The sequence below is a fragment of the Varanus komodoensis genome, unplaced genomic scaffold (assembly GCF_004798865.1).
Source record: "Varanus komodoensis strain SLA01 unplaced genomic scaffold, ASM479886v1 scaffold9, whole genome shotgun sequence".
Lineage (NCBI taxonomy): Eukaryota > Metazoa > Chordata > Lepidosauria > Squamata > Varanidae > Varanus > Varanus komodoensis.
The window spans coordinates 10,637,208-10,662,833 of NW_025336598.1; the positions used below are offsets into that span (position 1 = coordinate 10,637,208).

The 25,626-nt window shown below is 44.7% G+C and overlaps 1 protein-coding gene and 1 long non-coding RNA gene across 2 annotated transcripts in view; one reads left to right on the forward strand and one right to left on the reverse strand.

Moving 5' to 3' along the window:
* Positions 1-3,190, reverse strand: part of FAM184B (family with sequence similarity 184 member B) — a 66,974-nt gene extending 63,784 nt beyond the window's left edge. The window contains exon 1 of the mRNA XM_044418504.1: positions 3,047-3,190. Coding sequence (XP_044274439.1) covers positions 3,047-3,190 — 144 coding nt within the window. The remainder of the gene's footprint in view (positions 1-3,046) is intronic.
* The window catches only part of LOC123017262, a 731,707-nt gene that overhangs the window by 446,976 nt on the left and 259,105 nt on the right, over positions 1-25,626 (forward strand). The gene's annotated exons all lie outside the window — the stretch shown is intronic.

Here is a 25,626-nt window from a genome sequence, read left to right on the forward strand (position 1 = left end):
AGGGAAAGTGGAAGGGAGAACAAGAACAAGAAGACCAACTACGCGATGGCTTGCTTTCATAAAGGGAACCACAGCCTTCAGTTTACAAGAGCGGAGAGGGCTGTCAAGGGCAGAACATTTCTGAGGACATTTATTCATAGGGTTGTCACAAGTCTGACTAACTGGACGGCACATAATGAAAAACAAAATTGAATTGTGGGGACTAACTATGGAGTCGTATAAAAGAACACCACTAATAAAACTAGCCCTGAGATGTATGGAGAGCACCTATGCATGGTCTGGCATACAAGGCAATGAGGCAGGCTATGCTAGTTAATTTAGGGTGCAATTCTATGCATGTTTAGACATAAAACAGTCCTATATCTCCCAGCTTTCTCTAGCCAGCCATGTTTAAGCATGTACAGGATTAATGTATTTATGTTTAAATGTGCATAGCATTGTGCTTTTAGACTGCAGTGCTAGGCATGCTTACTCAGGAGTAAATGACACTGAATTCTATGGGACATCTGAATAAGCATGCACTAGATTGCACTACATTTAACAGAAATGCAAATACTGCCATTTGGAGTGGAATTTGATTAAAAAATAAAGACAGCATTATAAATGCTAGGTGAAGAATAAAGATGGTATAAGATAGAGTATCTTCAAGGCATTTTAGACAGTGCTGTGTTCTTTATAAACAGAACAGGAAATTTAAACTATCTGTATATTTGACCATTTGGTGTAAATTTCCTGTAGAATTAAGGTTTATTCATGTGTGAAGTTGCTCATTCATGCGAACAGATAGAACTGTTATAAAACACACATTTATGAACCTGCAGAAGCACAACAAACATTTGTGGGCAAGTTTATACATCCACATGCACTGTGCATTACCCATGTGTAAGGCACACAGTTGTTCATTATGTGGGGTTGAGTGGAAATCACCGATAGTCAAGCTCAGCAGTATGTAATGTGCACTTCCCTGAGAAGTGAGCATGTAATTCTCTGCTTTTACAGGATCATGCCAAAGCCACCTCTCTAAGCTTAAACAAGGGAGTAGTTTGTATTGGAAGAAATGTATTGCAACTGGAATGTATATGCATGTGTGTGTCCACATCCAAGCCTTTCAGAAAGCATATGTCTTACACTACCTACAGATTGTGAATTAATACTGCTAAATGAATGTTGGGAAAATATTAAGTTTCCCTCCCACAAGAAATCAATCATATCCAGCTAAACCGTGTGCAGAGTAGTTATCTGAAAAGCTCCAGAGCCCATCAGTTGCATATTTGATCCCTAGCATGTGAATGTGGTTGTCATGAAAAAAAAAAAATAATGAAGCAGGGATCAGCATCAAAATGCTTACAAAGGTATACCGGATTTTGGCTCCATATCTAGCATTAGCAGATCAAAATTGATTTTCAGTAGGGAAGTCATAAATACATTTGCAAGTTGTGAGACAGAATGGTAAACATATCCTCTAGTTTGGATCATTTAGGGAGTTAAAGAATCCACAAGTAGGTGTAGAACTAAATGTTGGTCTGACATGTTTGCAGTTTCCTTCTCTGGTTTAATTCTGCATTCAGCCAGGAACTACTACCTATAAACCAGACCCAAGTAAAGTGATCTACTACATAAAAGAGTATGGAGTGTCAGCAAGCAAGATTATTCTAAACAGAGACAGCAAGGCAGAGCAAAAAGCATCAGTGGAGAGTATATTGATTTAAGGGATAATATAAATAGAACTGACAAGACCATGATGTCATTTTAACAGTTATGGTTTGCACTGAGTTACAGGACAAAATTATGTGGCACAGGATCCATTATGAAAATATTTTAGAAATTATAGACCACAGTTGATCTATAATATATGGGACTCACTATGTTACCAGTAACAATTTAGATTAGTTACTAGTCTATTTGCATAGTCCTGAAATTGACTGAAAATTTCACAGAGAAGCAGAGGTATTAAAATAATAAACGCTCCTTCAAATCACAGACCACTCACAAGTATTTGCTCCTAACCTGTACTAAAATGACATATTTTACTTGCACAATGCAACATAATATGGAATAAAGGGAGTGGGTAATGCTATAATTTGATATGTTTGCACCCAGGACTAACTAACTCCCCAATCCCAACATGAGTATTTGAGCAAGCTAGGCATATTCATCACACTTCACTGAATCCTGCTTAGAAGCAATTGTGTAGTATAAAATACATCTGCTAACAGGTGTTTTATTTTCCATTGAGAAATGTCTCTAATTTTCTTCAGATATTTAATTGCTGCTGTTGCACCTAACTTTGCAGGGCTGGAAAAACAGGGCCAATGAAAAGCTACTGTGGAAACATTCTCCCTGTCCTGCTGCCCTCACCAAGCCTCTCAGCATTCTAATGTTTGTTATTTAGCATCTGGAAACCATGCTCTGTCGCTGGGCACTGGAAGCAATACATCTCCGATATTTCCAAAACTTGCAAGAGGCATTCCGTTGGTCTATTTTGCGCCGCTATCAACACTGCCAACGGGCAGGTTCCCGTCCAATCCAGACCTACTTTAATATCGCGGGCGGGAATGGGGGTCGTTCCTACAAGTTTGCAGAGAGTAGGCTATAACTCAGAATGGCAGCAAAGCAAACTTCTCCAGTCGGGGGTGTGCGCGCGTCTGCAGCATCTCCACGGCACCAATCCATTTCCTTTCGTTCAAAGCATTGCTAATTTTATTACGCAGCGTGCAACGATCGCTCGCTGCTCTTCTCCTCGTGGTTTTAATTAACTGGAGCACGAAGAGGCAGGGAGAGTTTGCGAGGACTCTCGGCGAGCACACGGAGCGGAGCCATCACCGTCAGAGACCGCTCTGCAGGCGCCGAGGGCACCTGCCGGCAAGGGAGAGCCGCTTGTTTCTACGTCGCCCCCGCCCCCCCCCCGGCCTCGCCAGCTCTCGGATTGCGAGGCGCGAAGCACGAGGAAACTTCTCCGTCTTTCGTGCCGCAGAGGAAGTTTGCAAGCGATAGCCCCCCTCTCCCCCCGCGCATGGGTCGGGGTCGCTCGGTGGGTGCCTTTTACCTTGGTCAGCTGGGCGATCTTCTTACACATTTTCATATGCATTTCCTGGTCGCAGTCGTCCGACGAGCTGCAGGGATGGCTCGTTTTGGAAGACCCATTGCAAGTCGCAGGCTGATGGATCTTCTTGTTGATGCCAGAAGCCATTAGGCAGGCTCGCGAGGGATATATTTAATCTCTCCGCGTGCGGAGACTGCCGCGGTCGGATTCTCCGCGTCCCTCGCACACTTCTGGCACTGGCAAGGGGAGGGGGGAGGCGGGGGGGGGAGGCGCGGTGGGCGGGCGTGCTGGAAACTTCAATTTCCAAGCACGCCTGAGATGTGGGCGCAGCTACCTGCTGCCTTCCTACCCGGTCCACACACGCACACAGAGAGAATGAGAGAGGGAGCAGGCCGGCGAGGAGGAAGGAAAGGCCAGCCCCTGCTGCTCAGGTCCCCCCCGCCCACCTCCGCCCCCCAAACACAAGCACGCTTCGCCCTTTCTTCTCCTCGCTCATTTCCCCTCCTTGCTCCAGATGGATTGGCTTCTTCCACGAGGAGATGCCACTGGCTGCATGCTGCGCATTCCCCTAGGGAGACGCTGAGCCGGTGGCCCAAGCCGAAATTGCTGATGCTGACATAGTGGAAGATGCATGTCTGTGTTCAAAGAAGACTAAAAACAGCCTGGTGCCCTCTAGATGCGTCGCACTGTAGCTTCCGGCATCCCCCCGCCAGCGCCGCTGGGAAGCTAAGAACAGCCGACGAGTCCTGCCGGCTCGTCCACAGGGTCTCTATCAAGCGCAGGGCTTGCGCCCAGCAGGGGCCTGGCAGATCGGACTAGGCAGCCCACGAGCACTGCGCGAAGCTCGGAGTCTGTCCCCGCATCTTCTGTCCCCAGTGTCAGCTGTTTTCAGCCTCTGCATTTAACCCTCAGGACGGTTGGCTTGATAGACCGCTCCTCTCTTCCACATCTTGAGCTTTTCCACTGGTAGATACTGAAACTGGTAGTCTCCTTCACATCTTGTGGCAGCAAATGCCACGAGTTCCATTACGCGGGACATATGTGAGGGTGAGTGAAGTCCTCTCCTTCGCTTTCCACTTTTCATTGGCTCACTCCTAAGCAGTGTTAGGAGAAAGGGGGACAATCTCCTCTCTGCCGGCTTTTTTTTCACACCTGGCAGAATGGTGGCTGGTTTTCTAGGGGGTCATTGACCATTAGCACCCCAGTGTGTGTGCTTTGCTTTAGCCCACTTGGCTCCGTTCCAGGTCTCCTACTGGAAGAGGGCAAAATGAGGTCAGCTCTCACTTGAAATAGGATCAGTCCCATCCCTGCCAGCCCAGAGAAGAAAGTGATCTGTCCTGCTGCCAAGTCAGCAGGTGGGTAGCCAGCTGAGGGAAGTGGGGAGGAGAGAAGAGGGAGCCTCTCTGGCAGGAAGCAGAGCTGGGTGTTACACCCATGAATCCCTATGGCTGGAAGTGCAATGTTTAAAACAACAAACAGAAGGGAAGCAGGGAAGGGCCGCAGGGAATGAGAATTTTAATTATGAACTAAAAAAATGCTGCTCTTTGAAGGTCATAGTCATTGATGCCATTCTGCTAATGCAAATTATGTTAATCAAGCAGAAACCAAGTTCTAAATTATGCAGAAAGGGAGAATACAACTAAAATTCTACTTGTGCAAGCGGCTATGCAAACAGTTGCACGACTGTTTGTAGATCATAGGTTTTTAGATTTAAAGTTTGTTTAGTTTCCATACAAGATACAAAACCACCACAACCAATTGTATCTGCAAGTGTTCCATAATCCTATATACAGTGTAAGTTCCAACTCACTGTAAGTTCCAATAAGATTTGGAGAGCATTTATTATGTGTTTAAAAAAATGGAAAGGATTTGAACCATCAAAGGAATCCCTGCAGTTTTGGAAGGGGGAAATGTCCAAAAAGAACGTCTGAATGAATTTTTATATCTGTAACTTGTATCCTAAGGTCCTGGTGGTGAAGGGCAGATATTTTTTAAGAATTATTTTAATCGTGTGTTTAATTTTATATGTTTTTATTTTAATTGTATATTTTCCTTTCTGGTTGCATTTTAAATGAAAAAATAATATATATATTTAAAAACTGTGGCTTCCTTTATGAATTTTGTCCATTTCATATTTGGTCTTCCTTTTTTTCTTCCTTTCACTTTCCCAAGCATGAGTATCTTCTCCAGTGAGGCTTGCCTTCCCAAGGGGTGCCTGAAGTGCAACAGCCTCAGTTTTGCCATTGTTGCTTCCATAGAAAGCTGTGGCTTGATTTGATCCAGGATCCACCTGTTTGTCTTTCTGTCAGTCCAGAGAATTCACAAAACTCTCTTCCAACAGCCTGTTTCAAGTAGGGTTGGGATGAACCCTTCCAGAATCTGACCCTCCAGCATCCATGGACTTCCTTTCCTGCTTAGCCCAGTCCTGCAAAGTGAGTTACGGTAGTTAAAAAAAGGGTGGTTAAAACAAAAAGAAATTTTGAAGTGCTCAGAAAAGATCTCTCCAAACTGGAGAAAGCATCAAAAAGGCAAATACAGTTCAAACTATGCATGTGCAAAGTGATATACATTAGAGCAAAAAATCCCAATTTTGGCTATACTTTGATGGGATCTGATGTAGAAGTGACTAACCAAGAAAGAGATCTTGAGGCTGTGGCGGACAGCTGGATGAAACTGTCAATCCACAGTATTTGGGTACTACGAAAATTCAATGTTAGGATCTGAGACAAAACTGCCAAGATCATATCTTCCTTGTACAAAAGTATTATTATTTTATTATTATTATTAGAACATTTCTATGCCGCCCCTTGCCGAAGCCTCGGCGCAGCTTACAAACACAATAAAATACAATAAAATACAAAAATAACAATATAAAATTAAAATTAACAATATAAAATAAATAAAAATATAAAATATAAAAGAAGTAAAAAGTAAGATGCATCCACTCTTGGAATAGTTTATACCAGTGCATTTTTGTAAAAAAGAAAAAGAAAAGTGCTGGAACTCACGTCTTGGGGTCACACTTTTACACAATGGTTGCCGCCAGCAGTAAGCACTCAGCGCGCAACCACACGACTGATCCCAAGCCGAGCAGCATCCCAAGCCGAGCAGCATTCCAAGCCGAGCAGCGCCCTCACAATCAGCACTGACACACAAGCCACTATGTTAATGATTTTTGTCGCCGATCTGCTACGCCTAACAGGGCGATTCACAATCACTTGGAAAAATCCATCAAAAAAAGGTGCCGGAACACCGTTCCGGTGTGTTCTATGACAAAAAAAGCCCTGGTTTATACCATTCTGGTCATTGTACCTTACGAAAGACATTGCATCATTGGAAAAAGTACAGAAAAGAACTAAAATGACCTCATTCCAATAATGCCACTTTGGATCACATGAGGATTCTGAAGAAAAAACACACGTACTTGGGAATCTTAACTGTGTGGTAAGTCAGGGGGATAAAGCATAAAGAAAAGAAGAAAGAAATGATGACCCTTTCTGCCAGCCATGTAAGCCGAAATAGTACAATGTTGCAAAGAAGTCTAGAATACTAGCTCTGAACAATTTATTATGTCACCTGCTGATCAGTCTTTGAGGGCCTCTGCACAGTGAGTCTATTTCTTACCAACATTGCCACTAGCTGCTGTTGGTCCTCTTCCTTCACTTTCCAGCATTGTCACTGTTGGCTTTCTTGGCTGCCAGAAAGCCATCAAGGAGCTGTGGCGCCTACTGCCCCTCCTGTTCACGATCACCCTCTTCTCCTGGGCCAGCACAAATGGCAGGCAAGCAAGCGTGTCGCAGTGATGAGCAGGGGAATGTGCTGACCCTTGAGAGTCGCCCTGCTATCCTCACACGGATCTGCATTGATCATCTGTGGCACAGCTCTTCGCCTTGTTGCAAATGCCTGCCCTAGAGGCAATTCTTGCCACAGCTGACTATGCATGCACCTATGTAGAGGTTCAGAATGTGTGACAAGCGAAAATGTGCCGCACAGTGATAGCACAGCAGCTGCTGCAAGCAGCGAGCAAGGGAGGAGCACGGACAGCTGTTGCTTCACACAGCTGTCAGAATTGTGCAAATTTTGCCCGCCTCCTGACCAAAAGATCTGGAGCAATCAGCTGGTTGGCTCTGGGAAAGGAGCAGGGCCACTCAGCTGATTCCTGCAGCACCCTCTTGCATGTGCCAGAGGAGGGGCAAGATCCAGCAGGGTGGCAGTGACCAGCTGGGGGCTATCGCACTCGCCGCATCCCCCAGGACATGCCAGAGAGAAGCCCCACCCCCTTTATTGCTGCAGCTTGCAAGAAAGGCCATTGGGTGGGTGCTGGGCTGGGGACACCTCTCTCGCAAAGGCGGACCAGTGGGGGAACCAGCTGAGTGGTGCAGCCTCCAAGCAGACCTCACTGCTCAGCTGATCCTTGCCCCTCCCACTCATGGGTGCAAGGAAGAGGCGGGAGGGATCAGCTGAGCAGCACTGCTCCTATCCACAGCTCCACCCAGCGGGTTCACCCCCTTTTCCCTGAGCATGGACCACCCCTCTGCCCCACAAGTAACCCTCTGGAGAAGGAAGTGAGAGTGCCCGATCAGCTCCCTCGTCCTCTCTGCTGTCCTTTATGGCATAAGCCCGCTGTGCAGATGAGACTTGCTTAGCAGTTGCAGTGAGCTGAACCCAGCTTGTACTTGCAGCTGTCAAAGAGAGCAGCCTCACTCCTCTCCGTGGTGTCTCTGGGGATCCCACCTGGGAGGCTGATTGGGAAGGCAGTGGTGGGAGGGAGGAGTCTCTTCACCATAAGTCTGATTGTTACCTCATGGGCAGGCAATCGAGGGACATGGAAGCCACAAATTGCAATCCATGGTGGCATGCAGGGTTGCTTGCTGTGACATGTGAACCCAGAGATGAAAGAGAGACAGACAGGCAGACAGACATACAGACAGAGAATTTTTTACAGGTATTGTTGATCTTAAAGCTAGAGCAGCAAAATGACAAATATACCCAAGCTGGTGACTTTAAAATTTATTGGTTCAAGACACTGCCCCAGATATTTTGATAAAATGTAGTTCTAAGGAATTGCTACAAGGGGAGAAAACTGGGTGAAAAGGAACACTGTTCACGAAGGACAGAAGCAACATTCATGAAAAACAATGCAATGAACAGCGTGAGGAACTAACGTTATATAGCTGAGGGAGCACCTTCAAAATGGGAAAACTTTGAACTGGTAAGCACCATGAGTAATATCACTGCCTTTCATTCAAGACATGTAGGACCAATGGCCGTGCTAGGTGCACAAAAGAACTGGGGCTCAGAGGAGGGGTCATGGGAGGTGAGACCAGTGGGTCAGCCACATGAAATTTCTTACACTAAAGCGGTAAAGCATCCATTGCTTTCCCTCCATGTGATCCTAACAAATACTAATAAATGTACACATAAATGAAACCAGAACTATTTTCTTGCAACTCCAGCCCAACTTAAAGCATGTCCACATGAATACTCACTAGACGATCCTGTGCATGTTTAGATTAAAAAAAACACACCCTACAACTCTCCACATGTCCCAGACAGTACAGAAAAGAGTTTTGGATATTTTAAATAATCTCTGGGGATTCTGGCCATGAATCAGCTCAACAGGGCTCTTTTAAAGAAGTGCTCAGTTATAGGAGAGGATTCCTCAGGAACAAGGTCTTCTTCCTGAGTAGGGCTGTTGCCAGAGGGATACTAACCCACTGCAGCTCAGCCTGGGTGACTTAGGACACTCTGATCATGGAAGTCTTCTGCTTGAGCCTGCTTCCTGTTGGAACAGGACTGTTCTTTTAGCTGATGTATACCTTGTTTTCTGGACACTGACCTGTGGTTCATTCCTTGCACTAGCATCCCTTGAACATCAGCTCCACTTGGCTTCTGGACTCTACTGAATCTGACTACTCAGCTATGCTCTGGCCTTTGTTTATATCTTAACCACCCTGCTTTAGCCTGATCCCTTGCTGGACTGAAACCTTTGTGCTTGACAGTTTATCTACTTCATTGCCCTGCCTTTTGACTTGCCCTAGAATTGGGTGAAACAATTGTTGTCAATTTGGCACAGCCCTTGCTAGATACAAAGCAGATTTTAGTGGCAAAAAGAGCCCCTAGGACAAGGAATAAACAAAAGCTATTTCCTTGTATCTGTTGCTCTAGCAGACATACCTAAGTCTCATGAGAGAGAGAAGTAAAAGGTTATGTGGGACTCATATTAACAAAGATGTAGAATATTTTTAGGTGACAATGAGTCAGTAGAAGGCAGATTATGGATTCCCACCTTTAGGCAGTGGTAGATCATCTTTAGGATCCCTTTGCAGTTGGTTAAGGCACAGACAGAATAATTGCATTGCCCGTCATGTTGCTGATCTCTGAAATGGTCAGCAAAACAAAAGTAGCTGAAGGATCACCATGTTTCCCTTTATTCCTGCCCAGTAAGATGACCCATTAAAAATCCTTGTAATTATATATAACAACTGGTTTTTAACTGATTATTTTTACTGATTTTATGGATGTTTTACCTGCCTTAGCTTTATGTTTTCTTACTTTGTATATTATTGCTACTGTACTGTATTTAATGTTATTGCATTTGTAGCCTTGTTTTTAGGTGCATTTGCTCCATTGGGTTGAAAGGTAGAATACACACTTAAGAAATAAATGGCTGCTTTTGCACAATTATCCTTAACCCAGTGAACATAGGGTAGGATGGCTTGATTCTGAGAAGGTTCCTACACCTTTCCTATTTGTGCAGAAGGTGGAAGTGTTGCAGGTGGAGGTCATATGATAAAAGGTGGCAATTGCAGAGAAAAGGGCAACTTGCATGTTGTTAGATCCCAAACTCCTTTCAGGTATGCAGCACCAGCCCTTATGATAGACAAGCAGTATAGGCCCTGGATTCACCTGGCCTCTGCCAGACTCCCAGTCTTTCTACTTGTCCTTGTCAGTAGGGTCTCCCGCCTGCTACTGTCCAACCACAGACAGTGCCTATAGTTAGTTTCCATACAGAATATATAATAGTCTATTTAGAAACACTCTAATGGGGAGTGCTGGGGGGTGCCTTGGGAAATGGATTTATGAGTTAAGCACTTGAACAAGTATAACAATCCTCCTTTGAGTCTAACAAGGACATCACAGTATTCTGTGGGAGCAAAAGCAGACCTTCGAGCTATGACTATTTATTCTACATGACTGATTCAGAGAGGTCAGCAAACATTACCTCATAGCTGGCAGAACATTGGACATAAATCTTCTGGAGGGTCTCTAATCAATGCTCCAAGAAGCCTGCAGCTAAGGGATGGCTGGTTGATTCAATTTACTGTATGAGCTACCTGTATTCCTCCATCCAGGTTCAGGAGCCCAAGATCTGGCCCAAGACAGCATTAAAGGGCATTTAATAGGGCATTTCCCTCAGGCTTGATAACGTGGTGAGCTGCCAGGGAAAGGCAGACCCCACAAGGGCCATCCCCAAAAGAAGCTATCCCTTTGAGGAGCCTTGGGGGAAAGAATGCCCCCAACTGTCCCACCTGAGGGGCCTGGTGAGAGCGGGCTTGTTGAAGAGCGTGTGGCTGACTGCTTCTTACTGGGGTGACTGAGAATGTGCCAGGGATTGCCTGGTGCGAATGGAGGGAAGTAATCAGGCATGGCTACTGAAAGAAGAGCGGCCAAGGACAGGCACAGCACTGGGAGACGGGGGAAGGCAGCCTGACGATACACTGGCCATCCTGTATTATGGTTTACCTTCCCATCAATGGATCTTTGATTACTTCAGTAACAATTCTCAGGGTATGAAGTCTTGTTGTTGAATGCCAGGTCAGCCAACAGAAAAACATGTGCCGTTCAGTTTTTAATCCTGGATAAGCATGACAACCTAACAGGTGTTCTGGAGAACTAGCTGGGAAAAGCAGGTGGGATAAACCTGTCAGAGTACTGTCTGCCAAATTTCTCTGTAAAGCAACATGCTCAGTCCAAGGTATGGGAAGCTGGGACAGCGGTTGTCTATCAGAAATGAATTATCCTAACCAAGTATTAGAATTTTCCGGGCCAATTTATGTACTGTTGAGTGAGTGCTCCTAATATGGATGCTTAGGACAAGGTAGGGATTTTGTTGGGATTTTGTCCATCCCACAGCTGAACAGACTCTCTGCCTGAACTAGCTTAACCAAGTATAACAATCCTCCTTTAATTATAACAAGGGTATCTAGTTGGCTGCTGCTGGAGTCCTCTAGGCTGATGGAGGACTTCTTGATTGTTGACTAGGATCATTTTCTGGCCACTCTGTAGGTCAGCCAGCTAAGTGCCTTCCAAATACATTGGACTGCAAGTTCCATCATTTCCAGCCAACCAGCTAAGTGCCTTCCAAATACACTGGACTGCAAGTTCCATCATTTCCAGCCAACATAAGAAAAGCCATCCAGTCCAGCACGCTGATCATATGATGGAAAATCAGCTATCCACAGAATATTTCCACAGGATAGGTAATGCTGTCCAGGAATGATAGGAGTTACAGTCCAACACAGTGGCCGGGGACCAGTTTGGGGAAGGCTGATGTAGATAAAGTTGCTTGTATCAGCTCTGATTTAGATTTTCTGTTGGGACATGGCCAGGAGATGGAGTTCTTTTGCACATACTGTTGAATACCTCTCCATTTATGCAGCCTGTGGTTGAAGACAACTTTCTTGGAAAGGTGAGATCAACATTTTTTTAAACAAAGTAGATGCACTGAACCAATTCTATATTTGATCTTTGCTCTTCTTGGTTAATAAACACTGCCAGAGGTAGACTGGTCTCTAGGGTAGGCTGGAGACTGTGATGAGCACCTCCTTACAGTCCTGGCAGTAGTTAGTCCATGACTGAAAGAAATCTCTCTTGAACTTCCATCATATTGGGTAATCTCTTCACTTAGTAAAATGCCTCTATGATGGCCATCAGCTCCAGGTTTTCTGGGTAATATGGATTATCTAGATCCATTTCAGTCCCAGTATAGATTTGGTTTGGTTTCAAAATGCAAACAACCTTGGTTGCCCTAATGAACAAGCTATACCAGGAACACGACTGGGGGACTGCATTCTTGTTGGCTTTCAGTTCCAGCAACTTTGGTGTCCTGCTGGACTGCCAGATCAGGACGAGAACAAGAAGCACTGTGCTACAGTGGTCTTTCCCAGAATCACAGGACCTGGTTCTGGAAGACCCTTGATCTACACCTTGCCTGTTGTTCCATGTTATGATGTTCCACGGGGGGTTACATTATCTCCTATGCTGTTTAACACATTTGGAAAGTGCTGGGAAAGCTTGTCTTGGAATGAGCTGTCACCAATATTCAGATGGCATCCAGCTCTGTCTCACTTCCATCACAGTTAAAAAATAAGAGTCTGCACTTGTGTCTGGGGCAAAGAAACTGAAGCGTAATTTAGGCAAGGCAGAGGAGCTCCTAACTAACAGAGGGAATGATCCTGTGGTTCCTACAGGCATAATTTGGATTCTGAGATCTGAGACTGGAGATAGTACCCTGAATTTGGAGTGAGGAATAGGAGCTCCAGTCCACTTCCTCCTTAGAGCTGGTTTTGAAAGCACTCTGATGATGGCCCTCTGGGGTCAGGAAAACAGCCTTGAAAAGAGGGCAATTTCGGAGAAAGAGAACGGCACTGGGACAGTCAGGACATGAGGTATCCCGATGCCTCTCCAACTTCCTTCCTGAGGTCCTGAGGTAGAGGACAGACCCAGCTCTGTCAGGTTACAGTCTCCCTAGACTGATTCTTTCCATTCAGTGGAGGAGGTGGAGGGGCAAGGTGGCAGTTTCAGGGTTACTAGGTGAAGATTCCCAGGCAGAATGTGAGAAACAAGACTGTCTTGAAAAAGGAGGGAGACATTTCAGAACATGGAGAGGTAGAGATTAAGAGGGGGCTCTTTAAGTCAGTAAGGAAATTACAGGAGAAGAAAGCAGACTAATCACAAAGTGCCTGCCATTCCCGCAATCTAGCCCCAAATTGGCAGGAGCCACCTTTAGGGTAGAATCAGAATCTTTTCTGAATATTTCAGTTGGAATTCAGCTCTTCACATGCACAGATGCTTCTGCTGTGTAACTTGCAGAGCTCACACATAGCTCTGTACTTCTAAGGTTTTGCTGATGGAAAGTGAAAGGGTAGTGAAACCTGCTCATAACCCCCAGCTTGACAGCTGAAAATGACTGTCTATCAAAACTATGGAGTGGGAGGAGCAGGAAGGGGGCTATCCAATGGATGAATGTGGCCCTCTGAGTTGGGAAGTTGATGTTCATCCCAATTGCTGACCATGATTGCTGACCATAGAATACAGAATCAGTTTGTCGGAATGGGGCTGCACTCCCATTAAAAGGTTTGTAGACTGGAGGTGCTTTTAGACCCAGCCTTGACTCTTGATGGCTAGATGTGCCTTTGCCTACCTGAGGCTGATGTGGCAGCTACATTTTTTTTTTCCGATTTATATCCTGCCTTTTTCCTACAAAGGGCTCAAGGCAGCTTACATCATTCTCCTCCTCCATCTTATCCCTACAACAACAACCCTGTGAGGTAGGTTGGGCTGAGAGTCTGTGACTGGCCCAAAGTCACCCAGTTGGCTCCATGGCTGAACGGGGACTAGAACCCAGATCGTCTGAGTCCCATTCCCATGCTCTTAACCACTACACCACACTGGCTCTCACACTGGCATCCATCACTTCACCCTACAGATCCGCCTGTTTGGTGACATATTGCCTAGGTGCATCATGTTTGGACTACTGGATTACATGCTACGTGAGTGTGGCTTTGAAAAGTGTTGGAAACTTTGATTGGTCCACAAGGAGAGGTCCAGGTTTTTGACTGGGGCTGCTTGTGGGGAAGGAGTGAGACTGCTGCTGAAATATGGTGTTTGGTTTGTTTTCAGGTCCAGTATAAAGTGGTACTGATGACCTTTAAAAGCCATTTACCATTTCGGACAAGGTTACACCAAAGATTGCTTCCTCCTGTGTATGGCTTCTGTCAATAAGCGCGCGCGCACACACACACACACACACACACACACACACACACAGAGAGTTCGTTTTCCCTGCCAGCAAAATTTCTGCTCAGAATCACCTCCAGCTGTTTTCTAGTAGTGCGTTTCCAGATGTGTTTACACAGATAATTCCACATCCACATCCTCTTGGGAGGAAAAGCAGTTCTGGGAATGCAATTTTAAGTGGGAAAGGCCCCTCTAGAAAAAGGGCTAAGTACACCTCCACTCTGCTAAAAATCACAGCCTACTTGTAGTTTTAAGAAATAGTTGATGCTTTTCTACAACCATTTGTGGGTAAAATGTAGGTTTCCCAATATAAAGTGACATCCACATAGAAGTAAGTGTCCTGGCCTGAGAAATTTATTATCTACATTTTGACACCGAAAACCATAAAGGGAATGGGGAAATGAGATGTGGGGACAAGGACAAATGTATCTGGTGTTTTCTTTTCTCTGCCTTTCAGATATGACCTGATGCTTTTTAGAAGAACTGTCACAAATATCTTGCCCAGAAATATAGTCAAAAGAAAGGCTAACAGAGCAGTCTTATGCATGTCTGTGCCTAATTAGGGTACCACTGAATTCAGAATTTACCCCCTGGCAAATGTGCGCAGGACTGCAGCCAAGTAAAACAAACCCAACTGGGGTGGGGAGGGAAGAGGAAGATCCACTGCTTCCAATTCTTTTATTTCCTAGCTGTCCTTCAATTTTTTACGATCTCCCCATCCCCACTGGCTTCTGTTGGGGGAGAATGAGTTACACCAGCTCCAAATTGGTGGAGCTGAGGAAGCACAACAGGTTAATGGCAGGGCCTTACATGCTGCGGCTCCAAGGTCACCTCCAGCCTGTTCTGGGATGCTCCATTTTAGGGCTACCCATGGAGAAACGCTGCTAGCAATCTATGTTCTTAGAGCTTTCTGCAGGCGTAATGTGGGTCATGGTGTATCTGTCTCTTCCAGAAGTGGAGCATACCAAAATGCTTCTGCAGATACAAGCAGACTCAGTGTCTTTTACTTTTCATTTAAATAATATATTCCTTATTGAGTTACTAGGAAAATGGAGAGCAGGCACATAAAGAATACTAAATGCATGCTTATTAAGATTAAGTGTGTATTAAGTATGCTTGATGTGTTTTAATTTGTATGTTTTTCATCGGTTTTAATTTTTTTATTACGTACTGACATTTTATATGCTGCCCTGGGAATTAGGTTAAAGGATTGAGTATCAACCCAATAAATAAAAAAGTATCTAAAACCAACTTCCTCCTGTTGCAGTGATTATTATTTTTAAGCAGACCAACTGTCAGTTACTTAGTGAACAGGAACCATAGCATAAAGAATAACGGGGAATCTGTATTAGTGAACAGATACTCTTGTTGCTATATTATCTTTAAGCTGTGTCACAATTATTTTCATTGTGTGTGTGTGTGTATCAAAGAGCACAATTAGTGAGGCTTCTGTCCTGGACATTTCCCTTGGGTGAATCATGTGAAACATCACATTTTGCATATATTTGTACAACTTCAAAAAAGTTTGTTGGACTACATATTTTCCTTACATGTTTCGTGGCACATGAGGAAAAGTAAACATGATTTGCTTTGCTTAAGCCCATTTATTTATTTTAAGATTTAAACACAGCTTTCCTTTCCATGACCAATCCTTCACGATTGCATTCATATGGACATTTTGTTTTAAGCCAAACCAAACCTTAGTATTTTAGAATAATGGTTGGATTTTTAACAAAGATATGGGGGTAGCCCAAATCTGCAACCAGACTGACATCTAGTGGCTAGCTTTTAAAATGCTTTGTGTCAAAGGCATATAGATAGCCTTCCTGGGTCCTATAAAAACAGATGAGTCCAGAGCTGTATACAGCACTTTTGGTACAATTCGTCCCTGCCTTGCTTCCATTCCAACTACCTCACAACTAGGTTGGACATGAATCACATTCCTTCCCCCTTAATATATAGATTATCGGATAGAAAAACACAGCACAATATACCTGAAATACAAGTGCTTCCTACCAGGAAGAGGTTTTGATCATATGCAGAGTAATAACTGTTTTGTTGTATATTAAACTGTTTGTATTTCCTGAAACAACATCAGCAGCTATGGTAGAAAGGTATCAACGTATAATTTTCACTGGAGTAAAATACAGTTATTTTAGGGAAACTGAATTTAAAAGCAGAAAACATTTTGAATTTCAGTGCAGTAAAGCAGTTCTTAACCACAAGCTCTTAATTTCTGTAAGGCTGAACAAGAGAATAATAAAAATTGCCTGCTAAGGGAAGCTAGTAAAAGGGGGAAGGCCGTGAACAATATTTATTTATTTATTTATTAAAACATTTCTATGCCGCCCCATTCGCCGAAGCCTCGGGGCGGCTCACAACATAAAGTTAAAATACAAAAAATAACAATATAAAATAAGTCACCCTGGGGTGCTCACCTGGGCATAGGCCCTAGACCTTTTTGAGCTGGGCCTTGAACCTTGAGAACTGTGCCTATGAGCATCATCTGCCTTAACGGAACCTGCTTCTTCCCTCTGAACTCACTCCCATAGAGGAATGTGGCACGTCAGTGTAGCAGGAGCATGAAGTGTGGCATGAATACACAGGCCTTTAGATTAGAGGGGAGGCTGCCCGAACCCCGCCCTTCCTTTGCAGTTCTCAGACACACCGGGAATATAGCGGCTGCACAGTGGTGGGGTGGGTGCTTGCCTTTTGATCCAAGTGACGTAATGGATGACCTATAAAGCCCTAAACGGCTTGGGTCCTGGTTACCTGAAGGAGCGCTTACGTCCATATATGCCCAGCCGCCCCCTGAGATCAGCAGGAGAGGCCCTCCTCCGGGAGCCCTCAGTGAAGGAAATTAGGAGGGTGGCTACTCGGAGGAGGGCTTTCTCAGCGGTGGCGCCTAAGTTATGGAATGCGCTCCCCAGAGAGGTCTGCCTGGCGCCGTCGTTATTTGTTTTTCGGCGCCAGGCGAAGACCTTTTTATTTAAGCAGCATTTTAAATGTTAATATTATTGAATTTTATTCGGCCAGGGCGGCTTATTTTATTTTACTGTATATATTTTAATTGTTATTGTTTTAATGTATTTTGTATTTGATGTTGTAAGCCGCCCCGAGGCCTTGGCAAGGGGCGGCATAGAAATGTTTTAATAAATAAATAAATAAATAAGATGCAACAGGGGGTGGGGAGCGGGAGCTGTGTGATCATCACAACCACAGTTCCACATTGCTTAACAGCACCAGTGGTCCCTTTGTTAAGTGTGCCTGAGCTGCCCAGCCAGCTCCTTCTGGGCAAGTGCACTTGTGCTCTGGGCCACTGGAGGCAGTGAGGCCTGACGAGAAAAAGTAGGCACGGCGGCAGCTCACATATCAACTGGATTGCCGGGTGTCTCCTTCATCTGTTGCCTCCTGCCTTGGGGAAAATAGAAGTGGCTTTACTGGCAAAAGAGATTTGGAGGCATAGAAATGGTCAGATTTGGGGCAAGGTAGCTTAGCAGTGTATGACTTGGCTGTCGGCTTTATGTGTGTGTCTGGTGCTCCTTGACTTTGCAATCATTTTTCTGGAGCACATGTGCTTTTCACTTGCCCCATGTGGTCAGCTTTTGGTGGGTGCAGGGTCCTCCTTGACATGGGGAATTTGTACTAGCCTAGAGGCAGGGGTTGAGATGTGTTTGTGTGTGTGTGGGGGTGGGTGGGGTCTTGCTCTTCCATGTACAAAACCCAGAGACTTATGGCACCTTGAAAATTCACAAATTGACTTTAGCATTTCATGGACTGGAATCCATTGTACTGAAAATCATTTTGCAAGATGTTGCCTTTCAGATAACGGAAGGAAAAGGCACTTGCAAAATAAAGGGCCCTGCTTATCTCTGTTGCAACTAAGCCCCCTGATCCAGATGGCTTTTGCCCATGTGTGCTTTCCCTCCTGCTGCCTCCCTTGAATCTTTCTGCCTGAGGTTTCCCCCCCTGAAGCCATATGCCCTTATTTCTCTTGTATATACATCCCCTTTCACCAGTTGTGGTCTCCTGAGGATATTGGGAGTTTAAGCATATACTTTACAGCCTGAGGCAGCTATCTCAGGCAGTTGATTTAGAGTATCTTGAAAAAGCAGGAAACTATTTATTATTTAACATACTAATTATTATTGCCTTTTTGCTGCAAGAGAAGGGGAGAGCTACATGTAGGATTTTCTGCCTCGGGGGCCAAAACAAGTTGGCTGAGTCTGAGTACTACTATGCCCCTTGATGGGGTGGAGAGGTGTCATCTGCTGACCTGCCTCAGGCAACCAGATTTCTTGGGGTCAGGCCTCAACATGGCTGTAGAGACCTGTGAGGTGGGAAATGTGGCTGGGATGGTACCAGAAATTATGTGGTGTAGAAAAACAAGTAGGGGTGCAAAGATGTATGCATGGAGAAACATACTCAGGATCACAACAAATTCACTGCACAATTCTAAAAAGCAGCTTTTAAAATGAATTAAGGGCCCAAATATGTCTCTTCACCTGGCCTGGTCAGCGGCCCAAGCACAGCGAGGGACTGTCCACCAGTTCTGCTTGGTGGTGTTGCATTGATGGGGAAGGGGATTGGAAGGATTGAATAAGGATTTACTCAGAATTAAACCCCACACTGTTCAACGGACATTACTCCCTAATATTTGTGCAAGTGTGCGGCCCAAGAGCACGGGCTGTTACAGTCTGCCCTACATCCCCACGACCTCCCTTGCCATGGGCTTTTGTACATGCCCTGACCCCCACCCTCTTTTAGGCTACTTTTGTTCAGTGAAACACCCAGCCTGGAGAAGAGTCATACAAAACAGTTCACCATTTTGTAACGTTTTGAGCCTTTCATTCTAAGGGGCCAGCACCACTGGAGACGTTTTTATTGTCCTTTCACACTGAAGAGTTATGATTTATTTCCCCAAAGTCAGTTTCTCTTCTATATTCACAAAATAGCTAGGTACCTTTTGTGCTTTATTTCACATTGCTCGGCCTCCTTACGTGTCTGGCTCTCTAATTGACAAACATGGGCATGTGTAGCACCCCCACTTGCACATGCAGGTGTGCCCAGACTGATGAGATGGGACACACCAGGAAGAACACACTAGCCATGCGCCACCCGTTGTCCTATGCACTGCCCTCTACTGGTGGAATGTGACACATTTGCAATTGCACTGAGAGCCTTCATGGCAGGGTCCCCAACACAGAGCCTGCAGCTTTCTGCAAACTTTAATGCTTACTTTCCTCAACTTTAAAATATATGTACTTGGATTTGTGTTTAACCATAGCAATGAACAGATGTGAAATACATACAGATGTACAGCAATTATACATAGGCTTTAACAAAAACAGACCAAATGGCCATTGAAAACATTGTAAGGTCCTCAATCCATTCAATTATATGAGGTGCATCTTTATCCTTCCAGTGTTGTGGTATCAGTCTCTTAGCAGTGCAGAGCACTGACTTATGCTGACCATTTGTTAATTTTTATGAAGTGGGTAAATAATTTAAAGGAGAGTGCACATCAGTGAATATTAAAGGCCATTCCATACAAAATTTATCTGTGTAATAACTTCCTTCTAAAAAGAAGTTGCAACTCAACATGGCCAAAACATATGTTCAAAATAAGCATTAGCTATATTATACCAACAGCAATCAGCTGACTTAGGCAAATTTGTATTAAAGAGATGCTACAGTATCCAACTGACATGAAACAAAAGGATCTGCTAAATAAGACGAAAAACAAGACCCACAGATGCAATAGGTAGATACCAGAGCAAATGCATTGATTAAGCATTTGGTGGCACCCACAGCAGTTTCTCAAACTTCCAAACATATCTGGGTACAAAAAGAGTGGGTTCCCTGCTCTATGGATACTGGAAGCTCTCTTCTAGGAGCAGTGGACAATGCACATGATGGTGGAAGGGGGAAAGGCCAGTTTTTATTTATATATTTAAAACATTTCTATGCTGCCCCCATCGCAACAAAGCCTCAGGGCGGCTCACAACACAATTAAAACATATAAATAACAAATACAATTAAAAATTTTAAAAAACCCGGTAACATCTCGGCTTAAAAAATTTAAAACCTATAAATACATAATAAATTAACAATTAAAATAAGTTTTAAATAAAAAGGTCTTCGCCTGGCGCCGAAAAACAAATAACAACGGCGCCAGGCGGACCTCTCTGGGGACTGCATTCCATAAGTGAGGCGCCACCACAGAGAAGGCCCTCCTCCAGGTACTCACCCTCTAATATCATTCACGGAGGGTTCCCGGAGAAGGTCCTCTGTTGTCGATCTCAAGGGGCGAAAGGGCATATATGGACGCAAGCGTTCCTTTAGGAGGTTCCTAAAATAGGTTCCCTTTCTTTGTATACTCACTCTCATTGCATTGGAATGCCAGAATAAGGCTTTTCTCAAGAGGATGGGCCACTCACAGTTCAGAAGTTTGAAGATTATTCTGTTCTAACACTGTTTGGCTCCAGGCATTATCTATAGTTTATTACAATATTATTCCCTCATGGTAATAAAAATCTAGCCAGGGGTGTGCCCCTCATGCTTGGAAACAGACAAGGCTTAAAGAAAAGTGGCCAATGATGCCCTCCTTTATCCTTTAGAGATGATGATCTGACCAGACCATCAGTTTCCCCTCCAGCCAGCTGTTCTCTGTGTGCTGGCCTGAATCTGGTCCTTTTCTTGCAAACAGCATGTGGAGGTTTCCTAGCAGCTCTCTCCAGCCTTCCTAGACGGTAGTCATGGAGATACTGTATAATATGATTGTATAATTTCATAAATGAAGTAGAGTGAGTGTACAACACAAGTTATGTTTGGAGACATCCTTTATGTTATAGAGTGGCTGTGTTCACACAACACAAGAAGCAATCCTGATTTGGGGGCAGGGGTTGCCATGATCTACCTGACAGACAAGCAAGTGGTTTCTACTTTATTGTGGTTTCCCCACTTAGTCCTCCCACTGTTAGCACATATCCCATTATCCTCTATAGCTGAAATTCAATCCTGAAGTATATAGCTCCCTGCATTTGTTCTTTGCCTCTTTGTTGCCAGTCTTTCCAGAGAGCTCTTGTGGTTGTAGCATACTAGGACTATGAAAACCATGATCCTTGGGTTCAGACAATACAACAAGACATGGTGGTTCAGACAAAATATAGAGCAAATTGTTTTCTTATTATGTTTACCACTTGGACCAGGAGCAATTTTTCCTTCTGCTTCACTCCTAACCTTAAAAAAAAACCACAGTTGTGAACAATGGAGCCAGAGCAGCTCTCTATCCATTAGTCTGTTTTGGATAAAAGCAGCTTTGGGGCTTGAATGGAGGAGTTTGGGAAAGGGCTCTCAGAAGTAAGAGAGCAAGGCAGTGTAACTGGAAACATGTTCAGTGGCCACTGATGATGAGACAGCCTTATTGCTTCTACCATTTCTGGCCTCAATCAAATTCATACAGGGAACCAGGGAGTAAAACTTGGTGATCTGCACTGGGCTCCTCAGTTACTGCACTGGTCATGGAGTATTATGGGCTGAAATAAGAGCAGCCACCCTGAGGCCAAAAAACAAAAACAAAACAAAACCACTGTAAAAATTAATCTGCCATGAATTTGACTGCTGGGCTTTTGCCCTCAAGATGGCACTGCAACACACTGTACAAACTGAATGAAGATCGGATTGCTGTCCATGCAGCTATGCTGCAGAACTACTTCCCTTCAGAGGAAGTGTGCCCAGAACAGCAGCTCATATAGAAGCATAAGAATGGTGTCAGTCAGGATAGGTAGTACTTAGTTCGACTTATTTTCAGATAAAATTGTTATGTGTCTCTAAGCTTAAAAGCATTTCTTAGCTATCAGATGTTCGGAAAATGCTGTCATAAGAGCAGGCTACAACAATGCGGGTTCTGAAAAAATTTATCAAAGAGTACTTTCTTTGATGAATTTCTTAACTGTTTATATGTTTTAAATTTGGCCTTACATTTTTGCAGGGCTTTTTTTGTCATAGAACGCACCGGGGCACCTTTTTTTCCAATGGATTTTACAAGTGATTTTGAACTGTGTAGCAGATCAGCAGCAAACATTATTAACATAGTGCCTGCAGGCTGCTATTGTGTCTGCTATCTGCTAGTGAGAGATAGCTGCTTGGCTTGGGACCCACCTGCTCAGCTTGGGATTGGTGTGTGTGCTTGCTTTCCCTGCGACCTGAGTTCCAGCATCTTTTTTTTTTTTTTTTTACAAAAAAAGCACTGCATTTTTGTAGAGTGATCTTTTAATGATGCTTCTAATGCAGTTTGCATTTACGTGTAGTTATGAACCATCCAGAGAGGTTCAACTATTGGGTGGTATAGAAATATAATAGAAACATAGCAACATAGAAATTGAGCGAGTCAGAAGGGGCCTCCCAGGCCATCTAGTCTGATCCCCTGCTCCAGCTGGCTCTGCTCATGACATGTCTACCATGTGCAACAACAATACTACTACTACTGCTTCTAATAATAATACTTTTCACATAAGGTACCAAACAATCCTAGAACTATAATCCTATGCATACACAGGATGTGTCCTAGCAAGGGTGGTATTATGCAATCACTGTTTTTCATCATTCAGGACATTTTACAAAGTCCAGAATATGGACTCTTCCCACCAATCCCCCTCTTTTATCTATTATGGAGGAAAAGACAGAGTAGCTGCAGTGACATTGAAAGTACCCCTTCATTGTGTTCAAGTCCCACTACTCCAAACCCTAACATAAATCTCACTTTCAGTGGGACTTTATTCTCTAGTCCTGGTGCTTAAGATATGTCCTAGAGACAATAACAAACATTATTGACAAACAATGCAGTCATATGCCTGAAGTAGGTTCCATTGAGTGAAATAGGAATGTATTCCCAGGTGTGAATAAGATTTCATAGATAAGTGATCTCAAAATCTGTGCTGTTTATTATTCAAGCTTGTATAGAACTCACATTACTAAACCAGTAGCGGAAAAATATTTTTGATATGGGTTTGGGGAACTGAGAGCCACACCAGCCCGAGAGCTCTCAATAGTTTTGTTCATATTGTCTACAGTTGGTAGAAAAACATGCTTGCTCCCATCCAGCCTTTCACCTTCACAGCAGTGGCGTACAGGGTCAAATGGAAGACTATTAACAGCAATGCAGGAGCAGTGGAAGTGATCTCTGCCTTCTGCCCTGCATTTCTGCTGGATGGGCAAAAAAGCCTATCCACCTGAAGTGTCTCAGATTGGGAAGGAAGCTGGAGAGGAATCCGTATAGCTCCTATATGGACCGCATGAGTCTCCTCTCTTTCTCCCAAGCACCCCCTTTAACGCCTCTCCAAGGCTGCTTTTCCTTGCAAGGTTGGTGCAGTTCGAGAGCTCTGATGCTGACTAATCTTGAACCGGGGAATGCAAACCACATGGTCCTTCAGGAACTGTCTAGGGACCATAAGATGGTGCTCCTTATGGCACCATCCAATGCTGGGAACTCTGCGGATCAACCAACAGGTGGGAGTCGCTCGGAGCCTAGGATTGCCTCTCCGCTCCCTCGTCCTCCAAAAGACTGTGGCCATTCAAATGTCTTTCCCCTCGTTACAAGGAGAGCCTGCGGCGCCTCGGAGGACGGGCTGCCTTCTCCCTTCCCCATGTGCGGGCTCCGAAGGCAGTCTTCTGTCTTTGAAACCCAGTCAACATGAAAAGAACGGCACTGGCTGCGAGGGCAGCGCTCTCTGAGGTCCAGGTCCAACTCCAGCCACGGAACGCATAGATCTAAGAGGTCCTCCTCTCAATGCCAGTTTCATGGACAATTCAGTAAATATATATTAAAGACACTACTGCACAAGCACTTTGATATAAAGTGTCTGTTTTTCCTTTCGAGTATTTTAATTTGATAGTTTTTATGGATTCAATAAACTATTCCGCAGGCTTGTTATGGATTGTAGACTGCTAACGAATTAGGAATTCGAAAGCCGAGAAGATATTTGTAAATCCTATCTACCTCTTAATGCATTTAAAGTACATCTATACTAATTTGCACATTTTATTTTATTTGTAAGTATTTAAGAAGTGCTATCGTTTTGCCAGTAAACATGCATGGAAGGAAACAGCACGCCTGCGTCCGCTATCATCTCCTAGCATGAAGAACGGCTGAAAATCCTTTGCAGAAAGGCTATCAGTCGCTCTCGGGAACAAGCCAGCCGCCCCGCGCCCGCCAGCCTCGCAGGATACATTACTCCACTACTCTCGCTCCTTCCTTCCTTCCTTCCTTCCTTCCCCGCCACTCCAAAGCTCAAGCAACGACCACCGCTTGCAGAACCCGCCACTACCAGGACGTCTTCCCCAGCCGCAACCCGCTCCAGAATCTCGCGAGAGTTCTGTCCGTGCGCGCCACCCAGTCGGAGGCGTGTAAATAATTTGAAAGCAGCGGCGGGAAGAGGAGCCTGGCGGGTGCTGCGCAAGCGTCCCGGGCGGTGCCAAAGGTTCCGGCGCCGCGGCCTTCGGTAGTCTGCGCCGTTATCAGGTGAAACGGGGAGTCTTCGGCGGGTGGTGGAAGCGTAGCCTGCCGCTCTTTGGCGGGCGTGCTCGATCCCGGGCTTGACCTCGGAGCGCGAGAGGGAGACTTCTCTGCCTCAGGCTACGTGCATCGGTGTAGGGACGGATGCAGAAGGGAGACCCCAGCCCGACGTGTGGCTCGTAGGGACTTCCTTTGCCTTCGCGTTAGGTCTGCTGCTGCTGCACAGACAGCGAAGAGGCCTGTACCGTGAAGACTAGCACATTTAAGGCATCAACCTAGAGCCTTCTTCATTGGATGCATGGAGCATTATGGAGAGCATCAGGGTTATATATGCTAAACTTTTGCATGATTTCTTACCTGAAAAAACATGCTTGCAGTCCTCGTTCGGAGCTAACTGCAGATACTTAAGGCTGCAATCTAGTACATGCACGTTTCTAAGCAAGCGCACTGAACAAAGTGGGGCATATTTCTGAGCAGATGTACACATCTGGCTGTCCAAACCTACTGGTGCACTGCGTTGCTATGTAAATTTTCATTAACACGGGAAATCACTGTCATGATAACCACTACTTATTGTGTCAGGAATGAGGCTCAGCAAAACTTGGGCTCACATTTTCTCCCTTGAACTGCTTGTGAAGAGCCTGGAAGTCATCTCCAGCACCCTCCATCCTTAATTAAGCGCAGTTTGCCATTTGTCTGGACTTTACAAAATAAGATCAAGCAACCATGACTTATTTCCCCCCTTTGTGATTCTATGAGAGTCCAGAGTGTTCTGGATAGCTGAAGAGTTTTCCTTAAGTGGTTGCTTCTCTCCATCTCATGGTTTGCTTGAAACAAGCCAACTTCAAACAATGTTTTCAACAAATCATAGTTCAGCCATAATGCTAAACTGCAGCTAATACAACAGTGGAAACCATGGTTTAGTGTGGTGTCCAAATCAGCTCAGTTACTCCAGCTAAAATTGTTAGCTAAATGGAAAAGGCATGGCTGCTTAGCATTTGGCAGAGGAAAATGGATACACTTGGTTTTATGAGCAAAATGTACA